The following is a 15,307-nucleotide window of genomic DNA, read 5'->3' on the forward strand; positions in this document are numbered from 1 at the left end:
TATCTGATGTTTCCTATGTTTATTTTAAAAATAATTTTAATTGTGTTTTTATAAATATATGAAAAAAATATTTTTGTATTAAAACTTAAAAAAAAATCCGATAAAAAATGGTAAACTAAAAAGGTGATAAAGCGATAAAAAGGAATTAATAACTGCACATATTCTTTAAAGACATAAACAGATGATCTGTTTAGAAATATAATTAGAAAAGTGCCCAATATTATTGTAACGTCATATACATACTACATATATATATGAACTCATTATAAGTTTTTCTTTAATATAATAAGAATTTCTATAATATTTTATAGAATATACATAAATAAATAGCTTTAATATGAATATATATTTATATTAGTAACATGAAATGGATATTACATAGGTATTACGAAACGGATAGTATATTTTTATGGACCCTATAGTGTGTCTAAGTTTATGTTTTCAAATGATCGTTTGACTATATCTTTTTCAGCCAAAAATGGTATTTCATTATCTTCGATAACTAGAGCGTTTTTCTTCAAATCAATTGAACATTGATGTCTTTTTAATAAATCTAGGCCAAATATAAAATCGATATCATAATCATCTATTATAGTTAATGCAACAGCATAGAAATAATTTCCAATTTTAATATCAATCATGTGTATTTTTCCTAGTATAGATTTTGTTCCAACTCCTTTAGCTATACCAGTAAATCGTGTATCCATTAATCTTAGAATGTTACATTTTTCTGCGCATCTTTTTGATATAATACTTGTTTGTGCCCCTGAGTCGACAAATGCATGTATAACATTTTTATTTATTTCAACAGGTATATATAGCATATATACTAAACCAAATGCTTCAGGAAAATGTTCCTGTGCTAATGCAAGATTTGAATTTATTTGATTTTTATATATATGTTCATATATATATTTTTGTGATTCCTCGGATAATGGGTCTTTTAATGCTTTTTCATACATTTCCTTTTCTCTTTGTTTTTCTTTTTTTTCTATTTCATATCTTTCTTTTACTATTTTTTTTATTTCTTCTAAATTTTCAGTATTTATAGCATCATATAATTTTATATCTTGAATTTGTAATATACTCATCTTTGTTTTATCTGTTTTTAATTGCAATAATTTTTCAGCTTCTTTTTTTATATATTCCATTTCTTGAAAAATACGAAATTGTTCCAAGATCCCATTAAATGCAGCGTTATTTCCTTGCCCCGCATTATTTAAACTACTTGGAAGTATATTCCCTGTATTGGGTGTACTAACATTAGTAACTGGTGTGTTAGTGACACCACTATTGTTCATAATATTTCCAAACTCGTTTGCATTTAATTCTTCTTGTATCATATCAAGATTAATTTTTTTTCGGATAAATAAAAGATCACCTTCATGCATGTTCAATTTTTTTAAAGTATCTGATTTATCTACTACCTTTCCATTATACGTTAATTCATTTATATTCATATTAAGAGAAAAGTCATTTTCAATTATGTTCATTATTGTAAACATTTCAGTATCTTCATGCATATCTAGACTAGTTATTATATTATTATCATCAGATATTGTTATGAACACCATTTTGGTCAAATTTTGTGATATTCTTCAAGGGGATATATTTGCGTTTTATGGAAGTTTAATTGATTTGGATGCTAAAGTGAAATTCTATAAATATTTTTGTGGAGGCAGTTATGTATATATTAACACTAAGTTAACGTGAAAAATTATTCCAAATGATGCATATATATATATATATATATATATATATATATTGCTTGTTTGTGAGTCCAAATATTTACAGCTTTAGAATGGAAAGCTAATCAATAATGCTTTACCTCATGCAAAAAAGAAAACACAAAGAAAAACACAAAAATGCACAATTCAACATGTATGAAATTGTATGAATTAAAAATTTTTAAATGATTTGAATACGTATGATATATTTCTTGACCAAATATGTATGTGCATTTTTTAATGAAGCTAAATCGACTTTATGATAAAATGAATTTCAATGAGAAGGGAAAGCAAAAAAAATGATAAAAAGAAGAAAGAGAAGAAAAAAATAATAAACGGATAAATAAAAATGCAGTTTTTCCATACATTATCTCAAACCATTAATTATCTATGGTTATGTATGTTTACTTAAAAAATGACATGTATACTAGCATTTGATAAAAAGCGATAAAAAAAATCAATAAAAAACCAAAAAGCATGTGCATACAAATATACAATAATTATTTAAATAAAATAAAAAAAAATGGAAAGGGAATGATAAATAAATATGAAGATATTATTTCGCATGGGTCCCTTGTATTAAAATCTTTACAGTAAATAGGAATACAAACAAGGATACATTTTAGTAATAAAATATTTTCTGCATAAATTGAAATAAAAATATTTGAATAATTATACAATTTTAAATTATCGTATATTCTTTTTCAAAACAATTAAATAATTTTAAAAGATTATACCGAAAATTGTTACACAATAAATTATTATATTCAGTTATATACTATTATTTAAGGGTATTATTGTATATATACTTTATGATTGAAATATTTTAAATTGTGTTAATTATTTTAAAAGACATAAATTGAAATTTATAATAATTATAATTATTCTTTGTATTATTATTCTTATATCATATAAAAATACACATATTCCATAAGAGTATCATGTTGTCTTTCTGTTTTTATTTTTAAGATGACATGTGAAACACTAATAAATCTACGCTTTTCTTGTTTATTATTTACCTTTATTCCCATTAATTTTATTGGACTTAATTTCTAAGTTTTTTTTTCGCCCTTAAAATATGATATATCCAGCATTATACCGAAAGTTCATGTTTTTACCCTTTGTAGTTTTTTTATAAAACTATTTTTGTGTAATTGTTTTTACACAATTGTCAAAGATTTTTCTTAAAAAAAAAAAACATTTTTTATACGAATAAACTGTATTAAATTATGTGGGGATAGGAAATTGGTTAAAAAATTATACCAAAAATATTATTTTTTTTTCTTTCTCATTTATTTAATAAAATTCCATATAAATAATTTTATTACATTTTTTAAAGATATAGAAAAAATGACACAAACGTGTGTATTTTAATAAAAATATTTAATAAAGAACGGTACAAAATATGTAGAAGATATTAAAAATTAATTTACAATAATAGGAATTAACACATTTTTAATATATCATAAAAATTTGTTATATATTTGTTTATATTTATGAAAATTTGAATAAATTTTACATAATATTGGAATAAATATAAATTCGGAAATTATATATGAATATATAAAATGATGATAACTACATAATAAAATAATATTTAATAAATAAAATAATATAAAAATAAAGAGGAAAAAAAAACATCCAATAAATAAATTATAAATTTTTTATATTATTACTAATTTTCTTTTCGTGTTGTAATATATGGCAATCGTCAATACAACTTTTGGTTATCTTCGGCAAGTTATAGTATCATGTAATCATTGAAAGACATAAACATTAGACTGTTCTTTTTTTTTTCTATAATCATTTTAATTATTTCATCATTTTGAATGCGTAGGTAACAAGCCGAGTGTTAAAAATATGTTGAAGAAAGTGGATTTATGCACGCAATTTGTAAGGAAGTATAATTCGGTAAACAGTCATTTTGTTAATTTTAAGAATAATAAACTAATAATATTTGATAGAAAACATTTTTCAAATTATAAAAATAATCAAATTAATGAGAATGAACAGAATGAAAATAACAGTGATGACGAAAATGACAAATTGATTTTGAACGATAACAGCGATAGCGACGATAATGATATAGCAGAACAAAACGATGGAAGTATAAATTATAATTGTGATACAGTGCATACTAATAAACCTGACCATGAAGAAATAAATACTTCTAAACCGATGAGAATAAAAAGAAGTAAATATGACTCTGACGTTGTCATAATGTAATATCAAATAAAACAATGAAACAATAAAATGATAAAATAATAAAATAAAAAAAAAATTTAGCCTATTGCTGTACTTATTTATGCGTGTCTTTTATATAATTTTTTTAGATGTGAAGACGAAATGGAATTAACTGAAAGAATGGGATCTCAAACTTTGAGTGAAGAAGAAATAGAACAAATAAATTCAGGCATACCGAATTTGGAATTAGACCGATATTCTAATAACATTGTTTATAACACGAAAAAAAAGTAAATAACGTATGAATAGAAAAATATTGATATTTTTTATATGTTCCTTTTTTAATGGGGTCTATTAATGAATATCATTATAGTAATTTGCTACTTTACATTGTGACTAATGAAAAATTATTATTTTTTTTATTTTCAATTTCCAAATAATTTAATATGGATCTTCATTTTGTTATCATCATTAGTATAATTTATTATTTAATTTTTTTATTTAATTTAAAAAAAACGTTGATCATAAAAAAGTTTCAATTGCGTATACAGAAAAAATGTTATACTCTACAAATTTGAGAAGTTAACAATATTTTTATAATTTTTAAAACTTCCAAATTGTTGAGATGTTAAAAAAAATATTTTGAAAAGATGAATAAAAAATTATCATAGGTGATAAAATAGGAGGCAAATTCGTCTCTTGTGAACAAAATTGTAACCCTGATATAGGGTGCAAAATAAAATTTTTTTTGGCTATTCCCTACGATTTAATCTGTAGAGATATACAGATAAAACAAATTCACATAGTGTATTTTTATTACGGTTCGCTTCCTGTTCTGAACCCAAAGGAATTGTCGAAAGGGTTATACTGATATATGTACCAGAAATCCTCTGTTTTTTTTTCTTCTGGTGTAAGTTTGATATAGTTATAAATTTCTTCCAACTGTTTTTTATCTAATGGGTTAATATTATGTCTATTTATTAACTGTTTATAGATTAAATCAATATCTAGATTATTGAAAATATCTGGAAAATCTTTTCCTAATTGTTCTTGGTATTGATATAATTCTTGGGTATCATTTATTGTTTGAGTTAGTATTTTTTTTATTTTATTTTTATTTTGATAAAACTTTTCCATTTCCTCATCAGTAGGAACTATATATACAGTATTGTTTTTATAATAAAAATGGAAATCATTAGTATCATAAATTAATTTTTCTTTTTCATTAAGTTTTGTTAAGACACCTTTATATATTTTTAATTTATTCCATTTAAATATATTACTTTCTTTTAGAGCAAAATATTCTCCTTTTTTTTCTTCTCTTTCTATCCATATACGAGAATTAATAAAATTAAAATCCCCAGGTTCATCATTTAATCCAAATGTTGATTTTATTCTATCATGTTCTTCTTTTAAATCTGTATATTCATAACGTTTAGGTAAAAATGGTAAGGGGTAATTATCCCAATGAGTACCACCACTTAAAATTGGGATATTTGCAGATTTATAAAAGACGTTTTGGCTTGTTTTATTTGGATCTTCTAAGCTATTTAATATGATATTACCATCCATTGTACATCCTCGATATCTTAAAAATATTTCATGTAAGTCATGTTGTGTATGTTGATATAATGGATAATTAAGTGATAAAATAGAATCTTTTAATTGTCCTATTGTTCTAGGACCTATAATAGATGATGCAACAAATGGTCTACTATAAACAAAACTTAGACTTAATTGTGATAGTGTCATACCATGTGATCTAGCCAATTTCATGTATTCCGCTGTAGCATCTTGTGCCCATATACATCTATGTGATTTATACAAATTTGGATATTTATTACATGTACCATTTTTAGGTCCATATGATAAAAAACCATAATCTTCTGGTTTATTGCCTCGTGTTTCATCTAATTCATGATCTAATTGATCATCACCTAATACTGTTTCTGGCCCTACTGTATGATATCTTTCTGGATCTAAATATTTGCCAGTTAATATTCCCCCTGCTAATAAACCATATGGAACTAATGGGACATTATAATTTTCTCTTAATATCATTTCAACTAATCCTGATGATTCTACTTCATTTCTATGTAGCAGATTATATAGATTTTGCACACATACTATTTTCATATGTTTTTTTTTTCGAGCTAGATTGCACCATTCATATATTCCCCATGGTGTTTCGTTTGATACTGCTATGTGCCGAATCTTCCCTTTAAGCACAAGTTTTTCAAGAATTTCAAATTGTTCCTCTATTGAAATTGTGGAAGCTTTGCTATTTGTGTCATTACCCGTTTCACGACCCCATATATATGTGTCTTCTCCAATTGTACTATTCGGAACATATCTCTCAGGAACATCAATAGTCAATATGTCAACATAACTTGTATTCAAATTTTTTAAAATTTTATCCAATCTTTCCTCAATATTATAAAATGTTGGTTTATCATCTTTTAGGCCATCCATAATCCATGTTAAATAAAAATCTCCATGTGTATTCCTGTCTACGTTTCTTGATGAACACATTCTTAAATTAATAATTATATTTTCTCTTTTTTTATCTTTTAAAAATAAATTCATATTTTTATTTTTGCTTTTTTTATAACTATCAGGATCAAAAGGAAATGGATCATATTCACAAATATCAAAAAAATTTATTCCATATTCATAAAAAGCCATATTTAATAAAACATTTACATCATCTTTACTTATAAAATTATCATTTTCATACATGCTTGTCCCTATACATAATTCACTAACACATAAATTGCTTTCTCCCAGTTTTCTATATTTAATTCCGTATATTAAATCTTTATGTGTATATATTTTATGTGTTTTAAAACTATTTGAATTGCTTATTCTTAATAATTCATAAAATAAATGCTTCTTTTTAAAATCGGGGATAGGATTTGAATTTTTTTTCTTTTCATCTTTTTTATTGTGTATATTTTCTAATATAGTATTCATTAAATCTTCGCTTCCTACTGTTGGTTTCTCCGAAAATCGAAGTTTATCTATATCTGGTCTTTCTTCATACAATTTTTGATTTTTTTCATTATCTTCTTTTAATAAGAATTCTACGTTTTTTATAAATTCAATTTTTTTATCTCTTTCCTCATTTTCTTTCATTTGATCTTCGTATGCTTTTGTTCCTTTTCCCTGATCTAGATCATCCATTCCAGGTATTATTTCATCATCATTAAATTCTTCAAAGTCTTCATCACTTATTTCTTCAATATCTCGCTTTTTTTTTGATTCATTTTTCTTTGTATCTTTTTTTTGTACCCCTTTTCCTTTTACAGAATCAAAATCTTCGTCTGTTTTTTCGAGAGTAATATTATCTTCACTTTGTTTTGTTTTTCTTAAGTTACTAGATTTCTTTCTTTTAGTCCCTTTCAATTTGTTTTTCTCCAATACTTCTTTTGATTTTTCATTTGTTGTATTTGTTTCATCTTCATAATTTATTTCATTCACTATTGTATTTTTGCTTTTTTTTCTTTTATTTTTTGATTGATCAGTTTTGTTTTCTCCCTCATCACTTTGGTCTTTTTTTTCATTTTTATTTGTTTCTGCAGTTTTTGCTTTATTTTTTGTTGTTGATTTAGTTTTTCTCACAGCTTTTGTTTTTATATTTCCTGATGTTTTTGTTTTTTTTATTTTTTTAGTGTCACTTTGTTCATCATCTTCAGTTTGTTCGCTTTCCGAATCTTCCTCATTCGCATTATTTTTTTTGAGATCTAATTTTACAGATTTCCCATTAATACGTTTAATAAGATTATAGGGGGAAAAGACTGATATGTTTTTCCTTTTCTTAACGGTAATAAATTTATCCCTTTGAGTTTTTTTAAAATAAAATATAGTATTACGAATAAAGTAGTAGTGAGAATAATTTTTAACAAGACATTTTTTGAATCTTTTTATAAAATTAACATAACTTAATTTATAATTTATTTTGGAATTTTTAAAATTATTTGTAGGGTGCTTTCCTTTTGTGTATACAGTATTATAATAATTTCTTTTCTTTATTAAACAAAATAAAACCTCAAAAAATACCAAAGAATGTAGTAATATTAAGAGGATTTTTCGTTTGGTTTTCATTACTACTTATATCTTATAAAAGAATTTTGGCATATTGTTTTTTTCGGTTTGATTTATTCTTTAGGTATTCACTATTGTATGCATTTTTTTTTAATCCTATGGGTCTATGTGTGTTAGTTTTCCCTCAATTGCTACATAACTTCATAGTACATATTTTCACCATACATTTATACTATCGAATTAGCTTATTTGCTATGCCAATTCTTATGTTGGTGGGTTATGCTTGTTCTGTTTTTTTTTTTTCATAATTTCATTGTGAAAAAATCAATTTATTAGATCATATTAGATATTAATGTTAACACCCAACTCCTTTTAAATATAATTTAATAAGGATACATAATGGAAATGAGAGAAAAAAAATATAATATAAGCTTATCATTTAAACACATCGAAAATTATGTGTTAAAACTTTACGGATTTTATAAAAATTTCCTTTTTCATTTTTTTTGTATTATAATTATTTTTCCCAACCTGAATTAAAAATGTATGCGTTTAAATTTTAAGACCAAACAAGGTGTCGGAGTAAAAAAATGAATTGGAAGAATATGAATGCCGTTAATATATCATTTTCATTTTAAAAAAAAATAATAATAAATAAAATAAAACTAAAAAAAATATAAAAGTAAAAAAATATAAAAAATAAACAATATATGTCAACATACAACAATAAATATTATGTGATAGTATTAAAATGAAAGATAGTGAAATATAGTCGATCTATGTATATCCCCTCTAATTTAGCATAAAACGAAGCCCCTAAAAAAGAAACAACTAACGTGATTGTAGTCATATTTATCAGTTTTTTAAAATACCTTTTTTGAATAAATCATAAAATTTTGTTTATTTTAATATAAATTATAAAAAATTAAAGTATTATATGGCATTTTTTTTTTTTTCGGAAGTGAAAAACATTTCGCATAAAATAAGAAATATACCAAAGAAATATATATATACAACATGTTGAATAAAAAAAAAATGAAGAAGAGACAAAGACCCAAAGATTTTAATTCTCTAGATTGTAGTAAAAAAATTGAAAACATAAGTGAAGAAGAAAAAAAATATATTTACCCAAGTATTCCAAATTCGCCTATAATTTTCCACAATGATAATATAATATATGGATTAGGAAAAAGTTTAATTATTTTTAACATAAAAGAAAATAAATATATAAAAAAAATTGAAGAACATGAAAGTGTTATAAGATCTTTAGATGTAAACGAAAATAGTAAATATTTCTTAACAACAGGAGATGATAAAATAATCATAATTTATGATGAAAATTGGAATGTACGTTATAAAATTGTACACAAAAAGAAAATTGTTAAGGCATATTTCTTGAAATGTGGGGATGAAAAAATCGAAAAAAATGAAATATTATTTATTGACAAATATGGAGATGTATATTTGTGTAACACCCAATTGTTATTGAAAGATGGTGGTCTTAAAGATAATAATTTAAGTGAAAGCAATACAAATAACGATCAAAATTGTAAAAAGGAAAATAATGATACATCATCAGAGGGAAGTATAACGATAAAATTGAATTACTTAATTGATTCTTTGAATGATATTGAAATAAAAGATGAAGATTTATTTTTTATGAAAGATTTTGAACATATTTTGGAAAATAATTACGATAATTCAGATGGATCATATAATATTGAAAATGAAATTGATATGAAAGAGAATAAAAATAGTGAAGAAAAATTAGACGAACAAAATGATAATAATAAAATTAATATATTCAATGGTCATGAAAATAAAATAAATAAAATAAAAGAAAAGTTAGAAAAACATTATGAAGAATGTTTTAATAATCATCATTATTTACACCCAATCATAACTTGCAGTTCTGGAGTTGTATCTTTATATTATGATAATAATTTTTTAATAATAGGAGATAGAGATGAAAAAATAAGAATACTAAAAAATAAAGATTTGAATAAAATATATAATTTTTATTTAAATCATAAACTTTTTATTACTTCTCTTGCATTAATAAATGAAAAAATATTTTGTTCGTCAGGAGCAGATTCATATCTATATTTATGGAATATTAAAACAAAAGAAATAATAGACTCATTATATATTGATTATAACTTTTTATCCAAATATATCGAACTAAAATTATTTTTTAATAACTCTAATAATATAGATAAATATAATTTTATAGTAGGTATGTTGATTTTTAATAAAAAAACATCATCCATATATATGTCTATAGAAAACATTAAAGGAATATTAGTTATACCATTAAATATAAGCAGCACGGATAAAGAACATGTTAAAATTAATAAAGATAAAATTAAATTTTACCTTTTAAAGGATTACCCGTTATCTTTTCTTTTTACAAATAATAATGATAATAATAATAATTCGTTATTTTACGTTGGTCGAAGTAACGGAAATTTAAATCAAATTATCGTAAATGAAGAAAATGAATTTAATAGTGATCCTACGGTCTTTCCTCATTCTTTCTTTACCGAGGGAGAACAAATTGGTGAGTTTTAAATGCATGTGTTTATTCATGCAAATTCTTATATATTTTATGTATATTATTTTATTATCATTTTCTATTTTGTTAATTTGCAGACATTGGACTAATAAATCACTGGAAGCACACCGTAGAAGATAATTTTTAATTATAACAAAGTTAAATATATCATAAAATTTTGTTGATTTGTCTTTTTCTTATTTAAATTAATTCATCACCTTACTATTTTTAATTTGTTTCGCTTCTTTTAACTCAACTTATTTCATTTTGTCGAATTTAATTAATTTATTTATTTTCACATGGTCAGTTAAATGCAAGCATGTGCTATTTATTTTTGTTTTCATAAATATATTTTATTATTCCTCATTTTTATTGATAATTAAGCTTTTTGAAATACATCTTATGCAAGGTATATTCACAACACATATATGACCATGTATAAATTTTTTTTGAATATTTCAAATTAGTTTTTATATTTGTGCTCATAATTCTTGTATAAGTATTCTTATACATCTTTGTTGAGCAAAATGGAATATATAAATAAACAATGGATGTATAAAATGATGCGCACAAATTTGACGGATGACTTACAACATATGTTATATATCCATAAACCAGTTATAAGATGCATGTTTTCAAATGACAAGTCACGATGTTACCATTTAAACAAATTATAAATAAACCATTTTGAATGTTACATTAGCATTCTTCTAATTTTATTTTTTCTTAAATATATTTTTTCAATTTTTTATATTTTGAATGTTAGCTTGATACTATTTTATTATTATTATTTTTTATATCTGATTTAAAAAAATATGAATAAGAATACATAAATTTTACTGTTTAATAAAATAAATTCGGGACATGCCAGAAAAGTAATTTGAAATTTGTTCACCTTTAAATATTATAATATTGATATTTTTAAATACATTAATAGTTTTACGACTATAAATAATAATAAATATTTTTTTTTGTTTTAAAATATAAATAGATGACGCGAGCAAATGGTACATGCTTTTATAAATATCATACATATTTAATAAAAGGTTATACTAAATAAAAACTTAAAAGTAACATCATTGAAACATATAAGTATAATGCGGGCTAGATGAACAAAATAAAATAGCAGCATCAATTTATTTAATTATATTAAATAAATAAATAAATATATATACCCTGTTTGTACCACATAATCAGCACCAGGATTTACGATAATAGCTGAACATTTAGTAGCAACAAAAATAGCATTCGAAATAACGACATTAAATTGGTAAATATCAAATTATTTGTTTTCAATATTGATAGTATTAAAATATAATGGATAATGGATACAGAACAAAGTAAAAATGTAAATAAAAAGGAATATGAAAAAACATATTGGGAAACATTGGGAAACCCTAAGTATGTTTTAGCGCCTATGGTTGATTTAAGTGAATTACCTTTTCGATTACTTTGCCGAAATTATAACTGTGATCTTGCATTTACCCCAATGTTACATTCCAAAAATTTTGTTGAACATAGTAAATATAGAATAGGTTATTTTAAAAAATGTGATCAAGATAAACCATTAATAGCTCAATTTTGTGGAAATGATCCATCAACAATTTTAAAAGCCATTGATTATATTAAAGATGACGTAAATGGTGTTGATATAAATTTAGGTTGTCCTCAACAGATAGCAAAAAAAGGGAACTATGGAGCATTTTTATTACATAAACATGATGAAGTTGTTAATTTAATATCTGATATTACTAATAATTGTAATGTTCCTATTAGTTGTAAAATACGGAAAATAGATAATGATTATCAAAAAACTTTAAATTTATGTTACGATTTACAAAGTCGGAATGTAAAAATGATTACTGTACATGGGAGAACAAAAGAAGAAAAAGGTGTAAATATTAAAGAGTGTGATTATGAAATTATAAAAATAATTAAAGAACGATTAAATATTCCTATAATAGCTAATGGTTCTATTGAACATTTTGAAGACATAGAAAAATGTTTAAATTATACAAAAACAGATGCAGTGATGTGTGCGGAAATATTATTAGAAAAACCAAGTTTTTTTTCAAATAAAAATATTAATACTGTAGATTTAGTTAATGAATATTATGATCTATTTTTAAAATATGAAACAAATACAAAATATTTGAAGAGTCATTTATTTAAAATGTTATATAAATATTTTACCGTACATACTGATTTAAGAGACTTATTAAATAATTGTCATTCAATAAATGATTATTTAAGTTTTCGAGATTTGTTAAACCAAAAAAGAAACGAAAATTCTTTAGTTGAATCTCCTCATAGTTGGTATAGAAGATACAGAAAAAATTAGTGATTAATATTGGATATATTTTGAATATTTAGTAATATATATAAATTTACAATTCAGATGGTAATATATTTGGATCATTCTTATTACCCTAACAAATTTTTAATTGAAGAAAAACTTTTTATTTGTTTATCATTGTTAAAAAATAAAACTCCTTTTTTGCTTTTTATTAGGAATGAAACATCTATTATATTAAGCAAACATTTAATAATTATTTTATCAATTCGTTTATTAATTAATTTACAATTTGTTTAATATTGTCTTGTTCATTTTAAAATTTTTTAAGTTAAAAAAAATAATAAATAAAAAAGCTAAAACAAATAATGCATTGCTCATTTTTTGTAACTTATTTATTTTTTTGTATTATTTCAAAACAAATTAATTATCGGACTATGTATAATTAAAAAATATCTTAATAGAAAACTTTTGTCAAATATCAAACGATTTTTAGTAAACCATACAAACGCATATATTAATATGCTTATATATATGTGTGTTTATATATTATTTTCACCTTACATTATTGGTTATCTTAATCCTTATAACATGATCTCATAGTTTATTCTAAAATTGTGAAAATGGGTTTTTCGTAAAAGTTATTTTTCCTTTTTCTGGCGTCTCATTTTTTTTATGTCTGATTGTATGTTATCAATGTTCTGCATAAAAAAAAAGTAAAAATGAAACGCATAATATATTAATAAAGAATTGACAAATTGGTGGATACATAATTATGCATAGATATCGTAAAAACTTCTGTGAAATATTCATAACTGTATACACAAAACTTTACTTATTTTGTGAATTGATTTATGCTTATAGCCCTTATATATATACATTTATACATATATATATGTATGCTTTTGCTATTAATACCTTCTTTATTTCGGCAATTTGTGAGTTTAAAAATTCAATGTCATTTTCCGAGGATGTTATGCTCTTTTCGAGGCTTTGGATTTTCTGATCATAAATTTGTGTATCATTATTTATATTTTCATTTATCATATCTATTTGAGTTTTGAGTGTTTGAACTTGTATACTTGACAACATTTTGCTAGCGTTATTGTTGTTATTATTATTTATATTATTAATGTTATTATTATTGTTTGAGTTTTTTGCATTTTTAATATAAATAATTTTTTTTTTTAATTGGCTATCAATATTAATTAATTGTTCCTGTTTTTTTTTTAAAATATGTTCATTATCCATATATACACTTTTTAATTTGACTAGATCTTCCTTTAGCTGTCTAATTTCTTCATATTTTGTTTGTATTGATAATTGAGTTTCATTTAGACATATTTCATCAATAGCTTTTAATTGTTGTTTAGATATATTTTCTAAAGCTTCTTTGTCATTATTTAATTTTTGTAATACTTCTTCATTTTCTTTTAATTTATTTTCTAATTTGACTATTTTGTTTGTGTTATCTTCTATACCTACTTTGCTTTTTAAAAGTTCTATATTTTTTTTGTATTTATTTAATTCATTTATTGCAGATTTTTCAATAGAGTTTTTTGTTCCTGGGATATTTTTCCGCTTAACTTGTAAAAGGACATTATCCAGGAATACTTTTTCCAATTTTAATATATTCGTTTTTATTTGATTATATATTTCGTCATTCGGGTTTTTGTTTTCTTCTATACCATCATTTTTTTCGGTTGTTATATTTTTTTTAATTTCATATTTAACATTTCTTTTGTTATTTAAAATTGTACTACTTGAGCTCATATACTTGTTCATTTTGAGTTTATACTCGTGAAATATATATATATACACTTATATGCATATATTATTACTTCGTATGAGGCGATATTTGTTGGGACATAAAGACACACATTAAACAGCTAGCTATGTGGTGGTTCATTTAAAGAAAGAGTATTGACACAAGGGGTTGTATGATATTAGCTAGAAAATTATATAAATTTTGTTTTATTTGATCTATTTTTTCTATTTTTAATATAGGAATACCAATATACTTTTCAGGGTGATTTTAATATGCGGAAAAATGTGCAACAATAATCACTCTTAATATATAAAAGTTGAGGTGTATTATTTCAAATATTTTATACAAAAAAAAATTAATAAGCATAAAATATGAACTTTTTATCGAATTATATTCATATGAATACGCTTCTAAATGGAGTGTCATATTTATAATTTTTCGACATGATAATAGTTTATACTAAATATAAAATAAGCATGAAATGTATACTTATAGGAGAAAATTCAAAATGCTTTTTAATGTTAGACATATAATAATTGTTATAACTTAGAAAAAATGTTATATTACTCATAAAAGAAAGACCAGTATTTATGCGGATATGCGTTATACCATTTAATGATAAAAAAAAAATATTTTTTATATCTGAAAAAGTTAAGTAATTTTATTATTAAAAAATATATATAGAAATTTCAATGGATTTAAAATAATTTATTTAAAAACGATAAGTCTGTGTTTAT

At 22.9% G+C, this 15,307-nt stretch overlaps 6 protein-coding genes across 6 annotated transcripts; 3 read left to right on the forward strand and 3 right to left on the reverse strand.

The window, feature by feature from the left end:
• Positions 1-416: 416 nt before the first annotated feature.
• On the reverse strand, positions 417-1,574 carry PY17X_1035600 (DNA damage-inducible protein 1, putative; the record flags this gene model as incomplete). Its single annotated transcript, XM_722265.1, has 1 exon — positions 417-1,574. One exon carries the CDS (start codon positions 1,572-1,574, stop codon positions 417-419), a length of 1,158 nt encoding a protein of 385 aa, XP_727358.1.
• A 1,854-nt stretch (positions 1,575-3,428) lies between these two features.
• Positions 3,429-4,205, forward strand: PY17X_1035700 (conserved Plasmodium protein, unknown function; the record flags this gene model as incomplete). The annotated part of the gene is made up of 3 exons (XM_022956338.1): positions 3,429-3,480; positions 3,565-3,949; positions 4,061-4,205. The coding sequence occupies 3 exons, from the start codon at positions 3,429-3,431 to the stop codon at positions 4,203-4,205; spliced, it is 582 nt and encodes a 193-aa protein (XP_022813391.1).
• A 522-nt stretch (positions 4,206-4,727) lies between these two features.
• PY17X_1035800 (aldo-keto reductase, putative) lies at positions 4,728-8,015 on the reverse strand (the record flags this gene model as incomplete). The annotated part of the gene is made up of 1 exon (XM_726259.2): positions 4,728-8,015. One exon carries the CDS (start codon positions 8,013-8,015, stop codon positions 4,728-4,730), a length of 3,288 nt encoding a protein of 1,095 aa, XP_731352.2.
• A 957-nt stretch (positions 8,016-8,972) lies between these two features.
• On the forward strand, positions 8,973-10,657 carry PY17X_1035900 (WD repeat-containing protein, putative; the record flags this gene model as incomplete). The annotated part of the gene is made up of 2 exons (XM_724036.1): positions 8,973-10,515; positions 10,608-10,657. 2 exons carry the CDS (start codon positions 8,973-8,975, stop codon positions 10,655-10,657), a joined length of 1,593 nt encoding a protein of 530 aa, XP_729129.1.
• Positions 10,658-11,833: 1,176 nt separating this feature from the next.
• On the forward strand, positions 11,834-12,850 carry PY17X_1036000 (uncharacterized protein; the record flags this gene model as incomplete). The annotated part of the gene is made up of 1 exon (XM_724035.1): positions 11,834-12,850. The coding sequence occupies one exon, from the start codon at positions 11,834-11,836 to the stop codon at positions 12,848-12,850; it is 1,017 nt and encodes a 338-aa protein (XP_729128.1).
• Positions 12,851-13,443: 593 nt separating this feature from the next.
• On the reverse strand, positions 13,444-14,587 carry PY17X_1036100 (conserved Plasmodium protein, unknown function; the record flags this gene model as incomplete). The annotated part of the gene is made up of 2 exons (XM_724034.1): positions 13,444-13,503; positions 13,721-14,587. The coding sequence occupies 2 exons, from the start codon at positions 14,585-14,587 to the stop codon at positions 13,444-13,446; spliced, it is 927 nt and encodes a 308-aa protein (XP_729127.1).
• Between the last annotated feature and the right edge of the window lie 720 nt (positions 14,588-15,307).

The sequence above is a fragment of the Plasmodium yoelii genome (genome assembly GCF_900002385.2).
Source record: "Plasmodium yoelii strain 17X genome assembly, chromosome: 10".
Taxonomy (NCBI): domain Eukaryota; phylum Apicomplexa; class Aconoidasida; order Haemosporida; family Plasmodiidae; genus Plasmodium; species Plasmodium yoelii.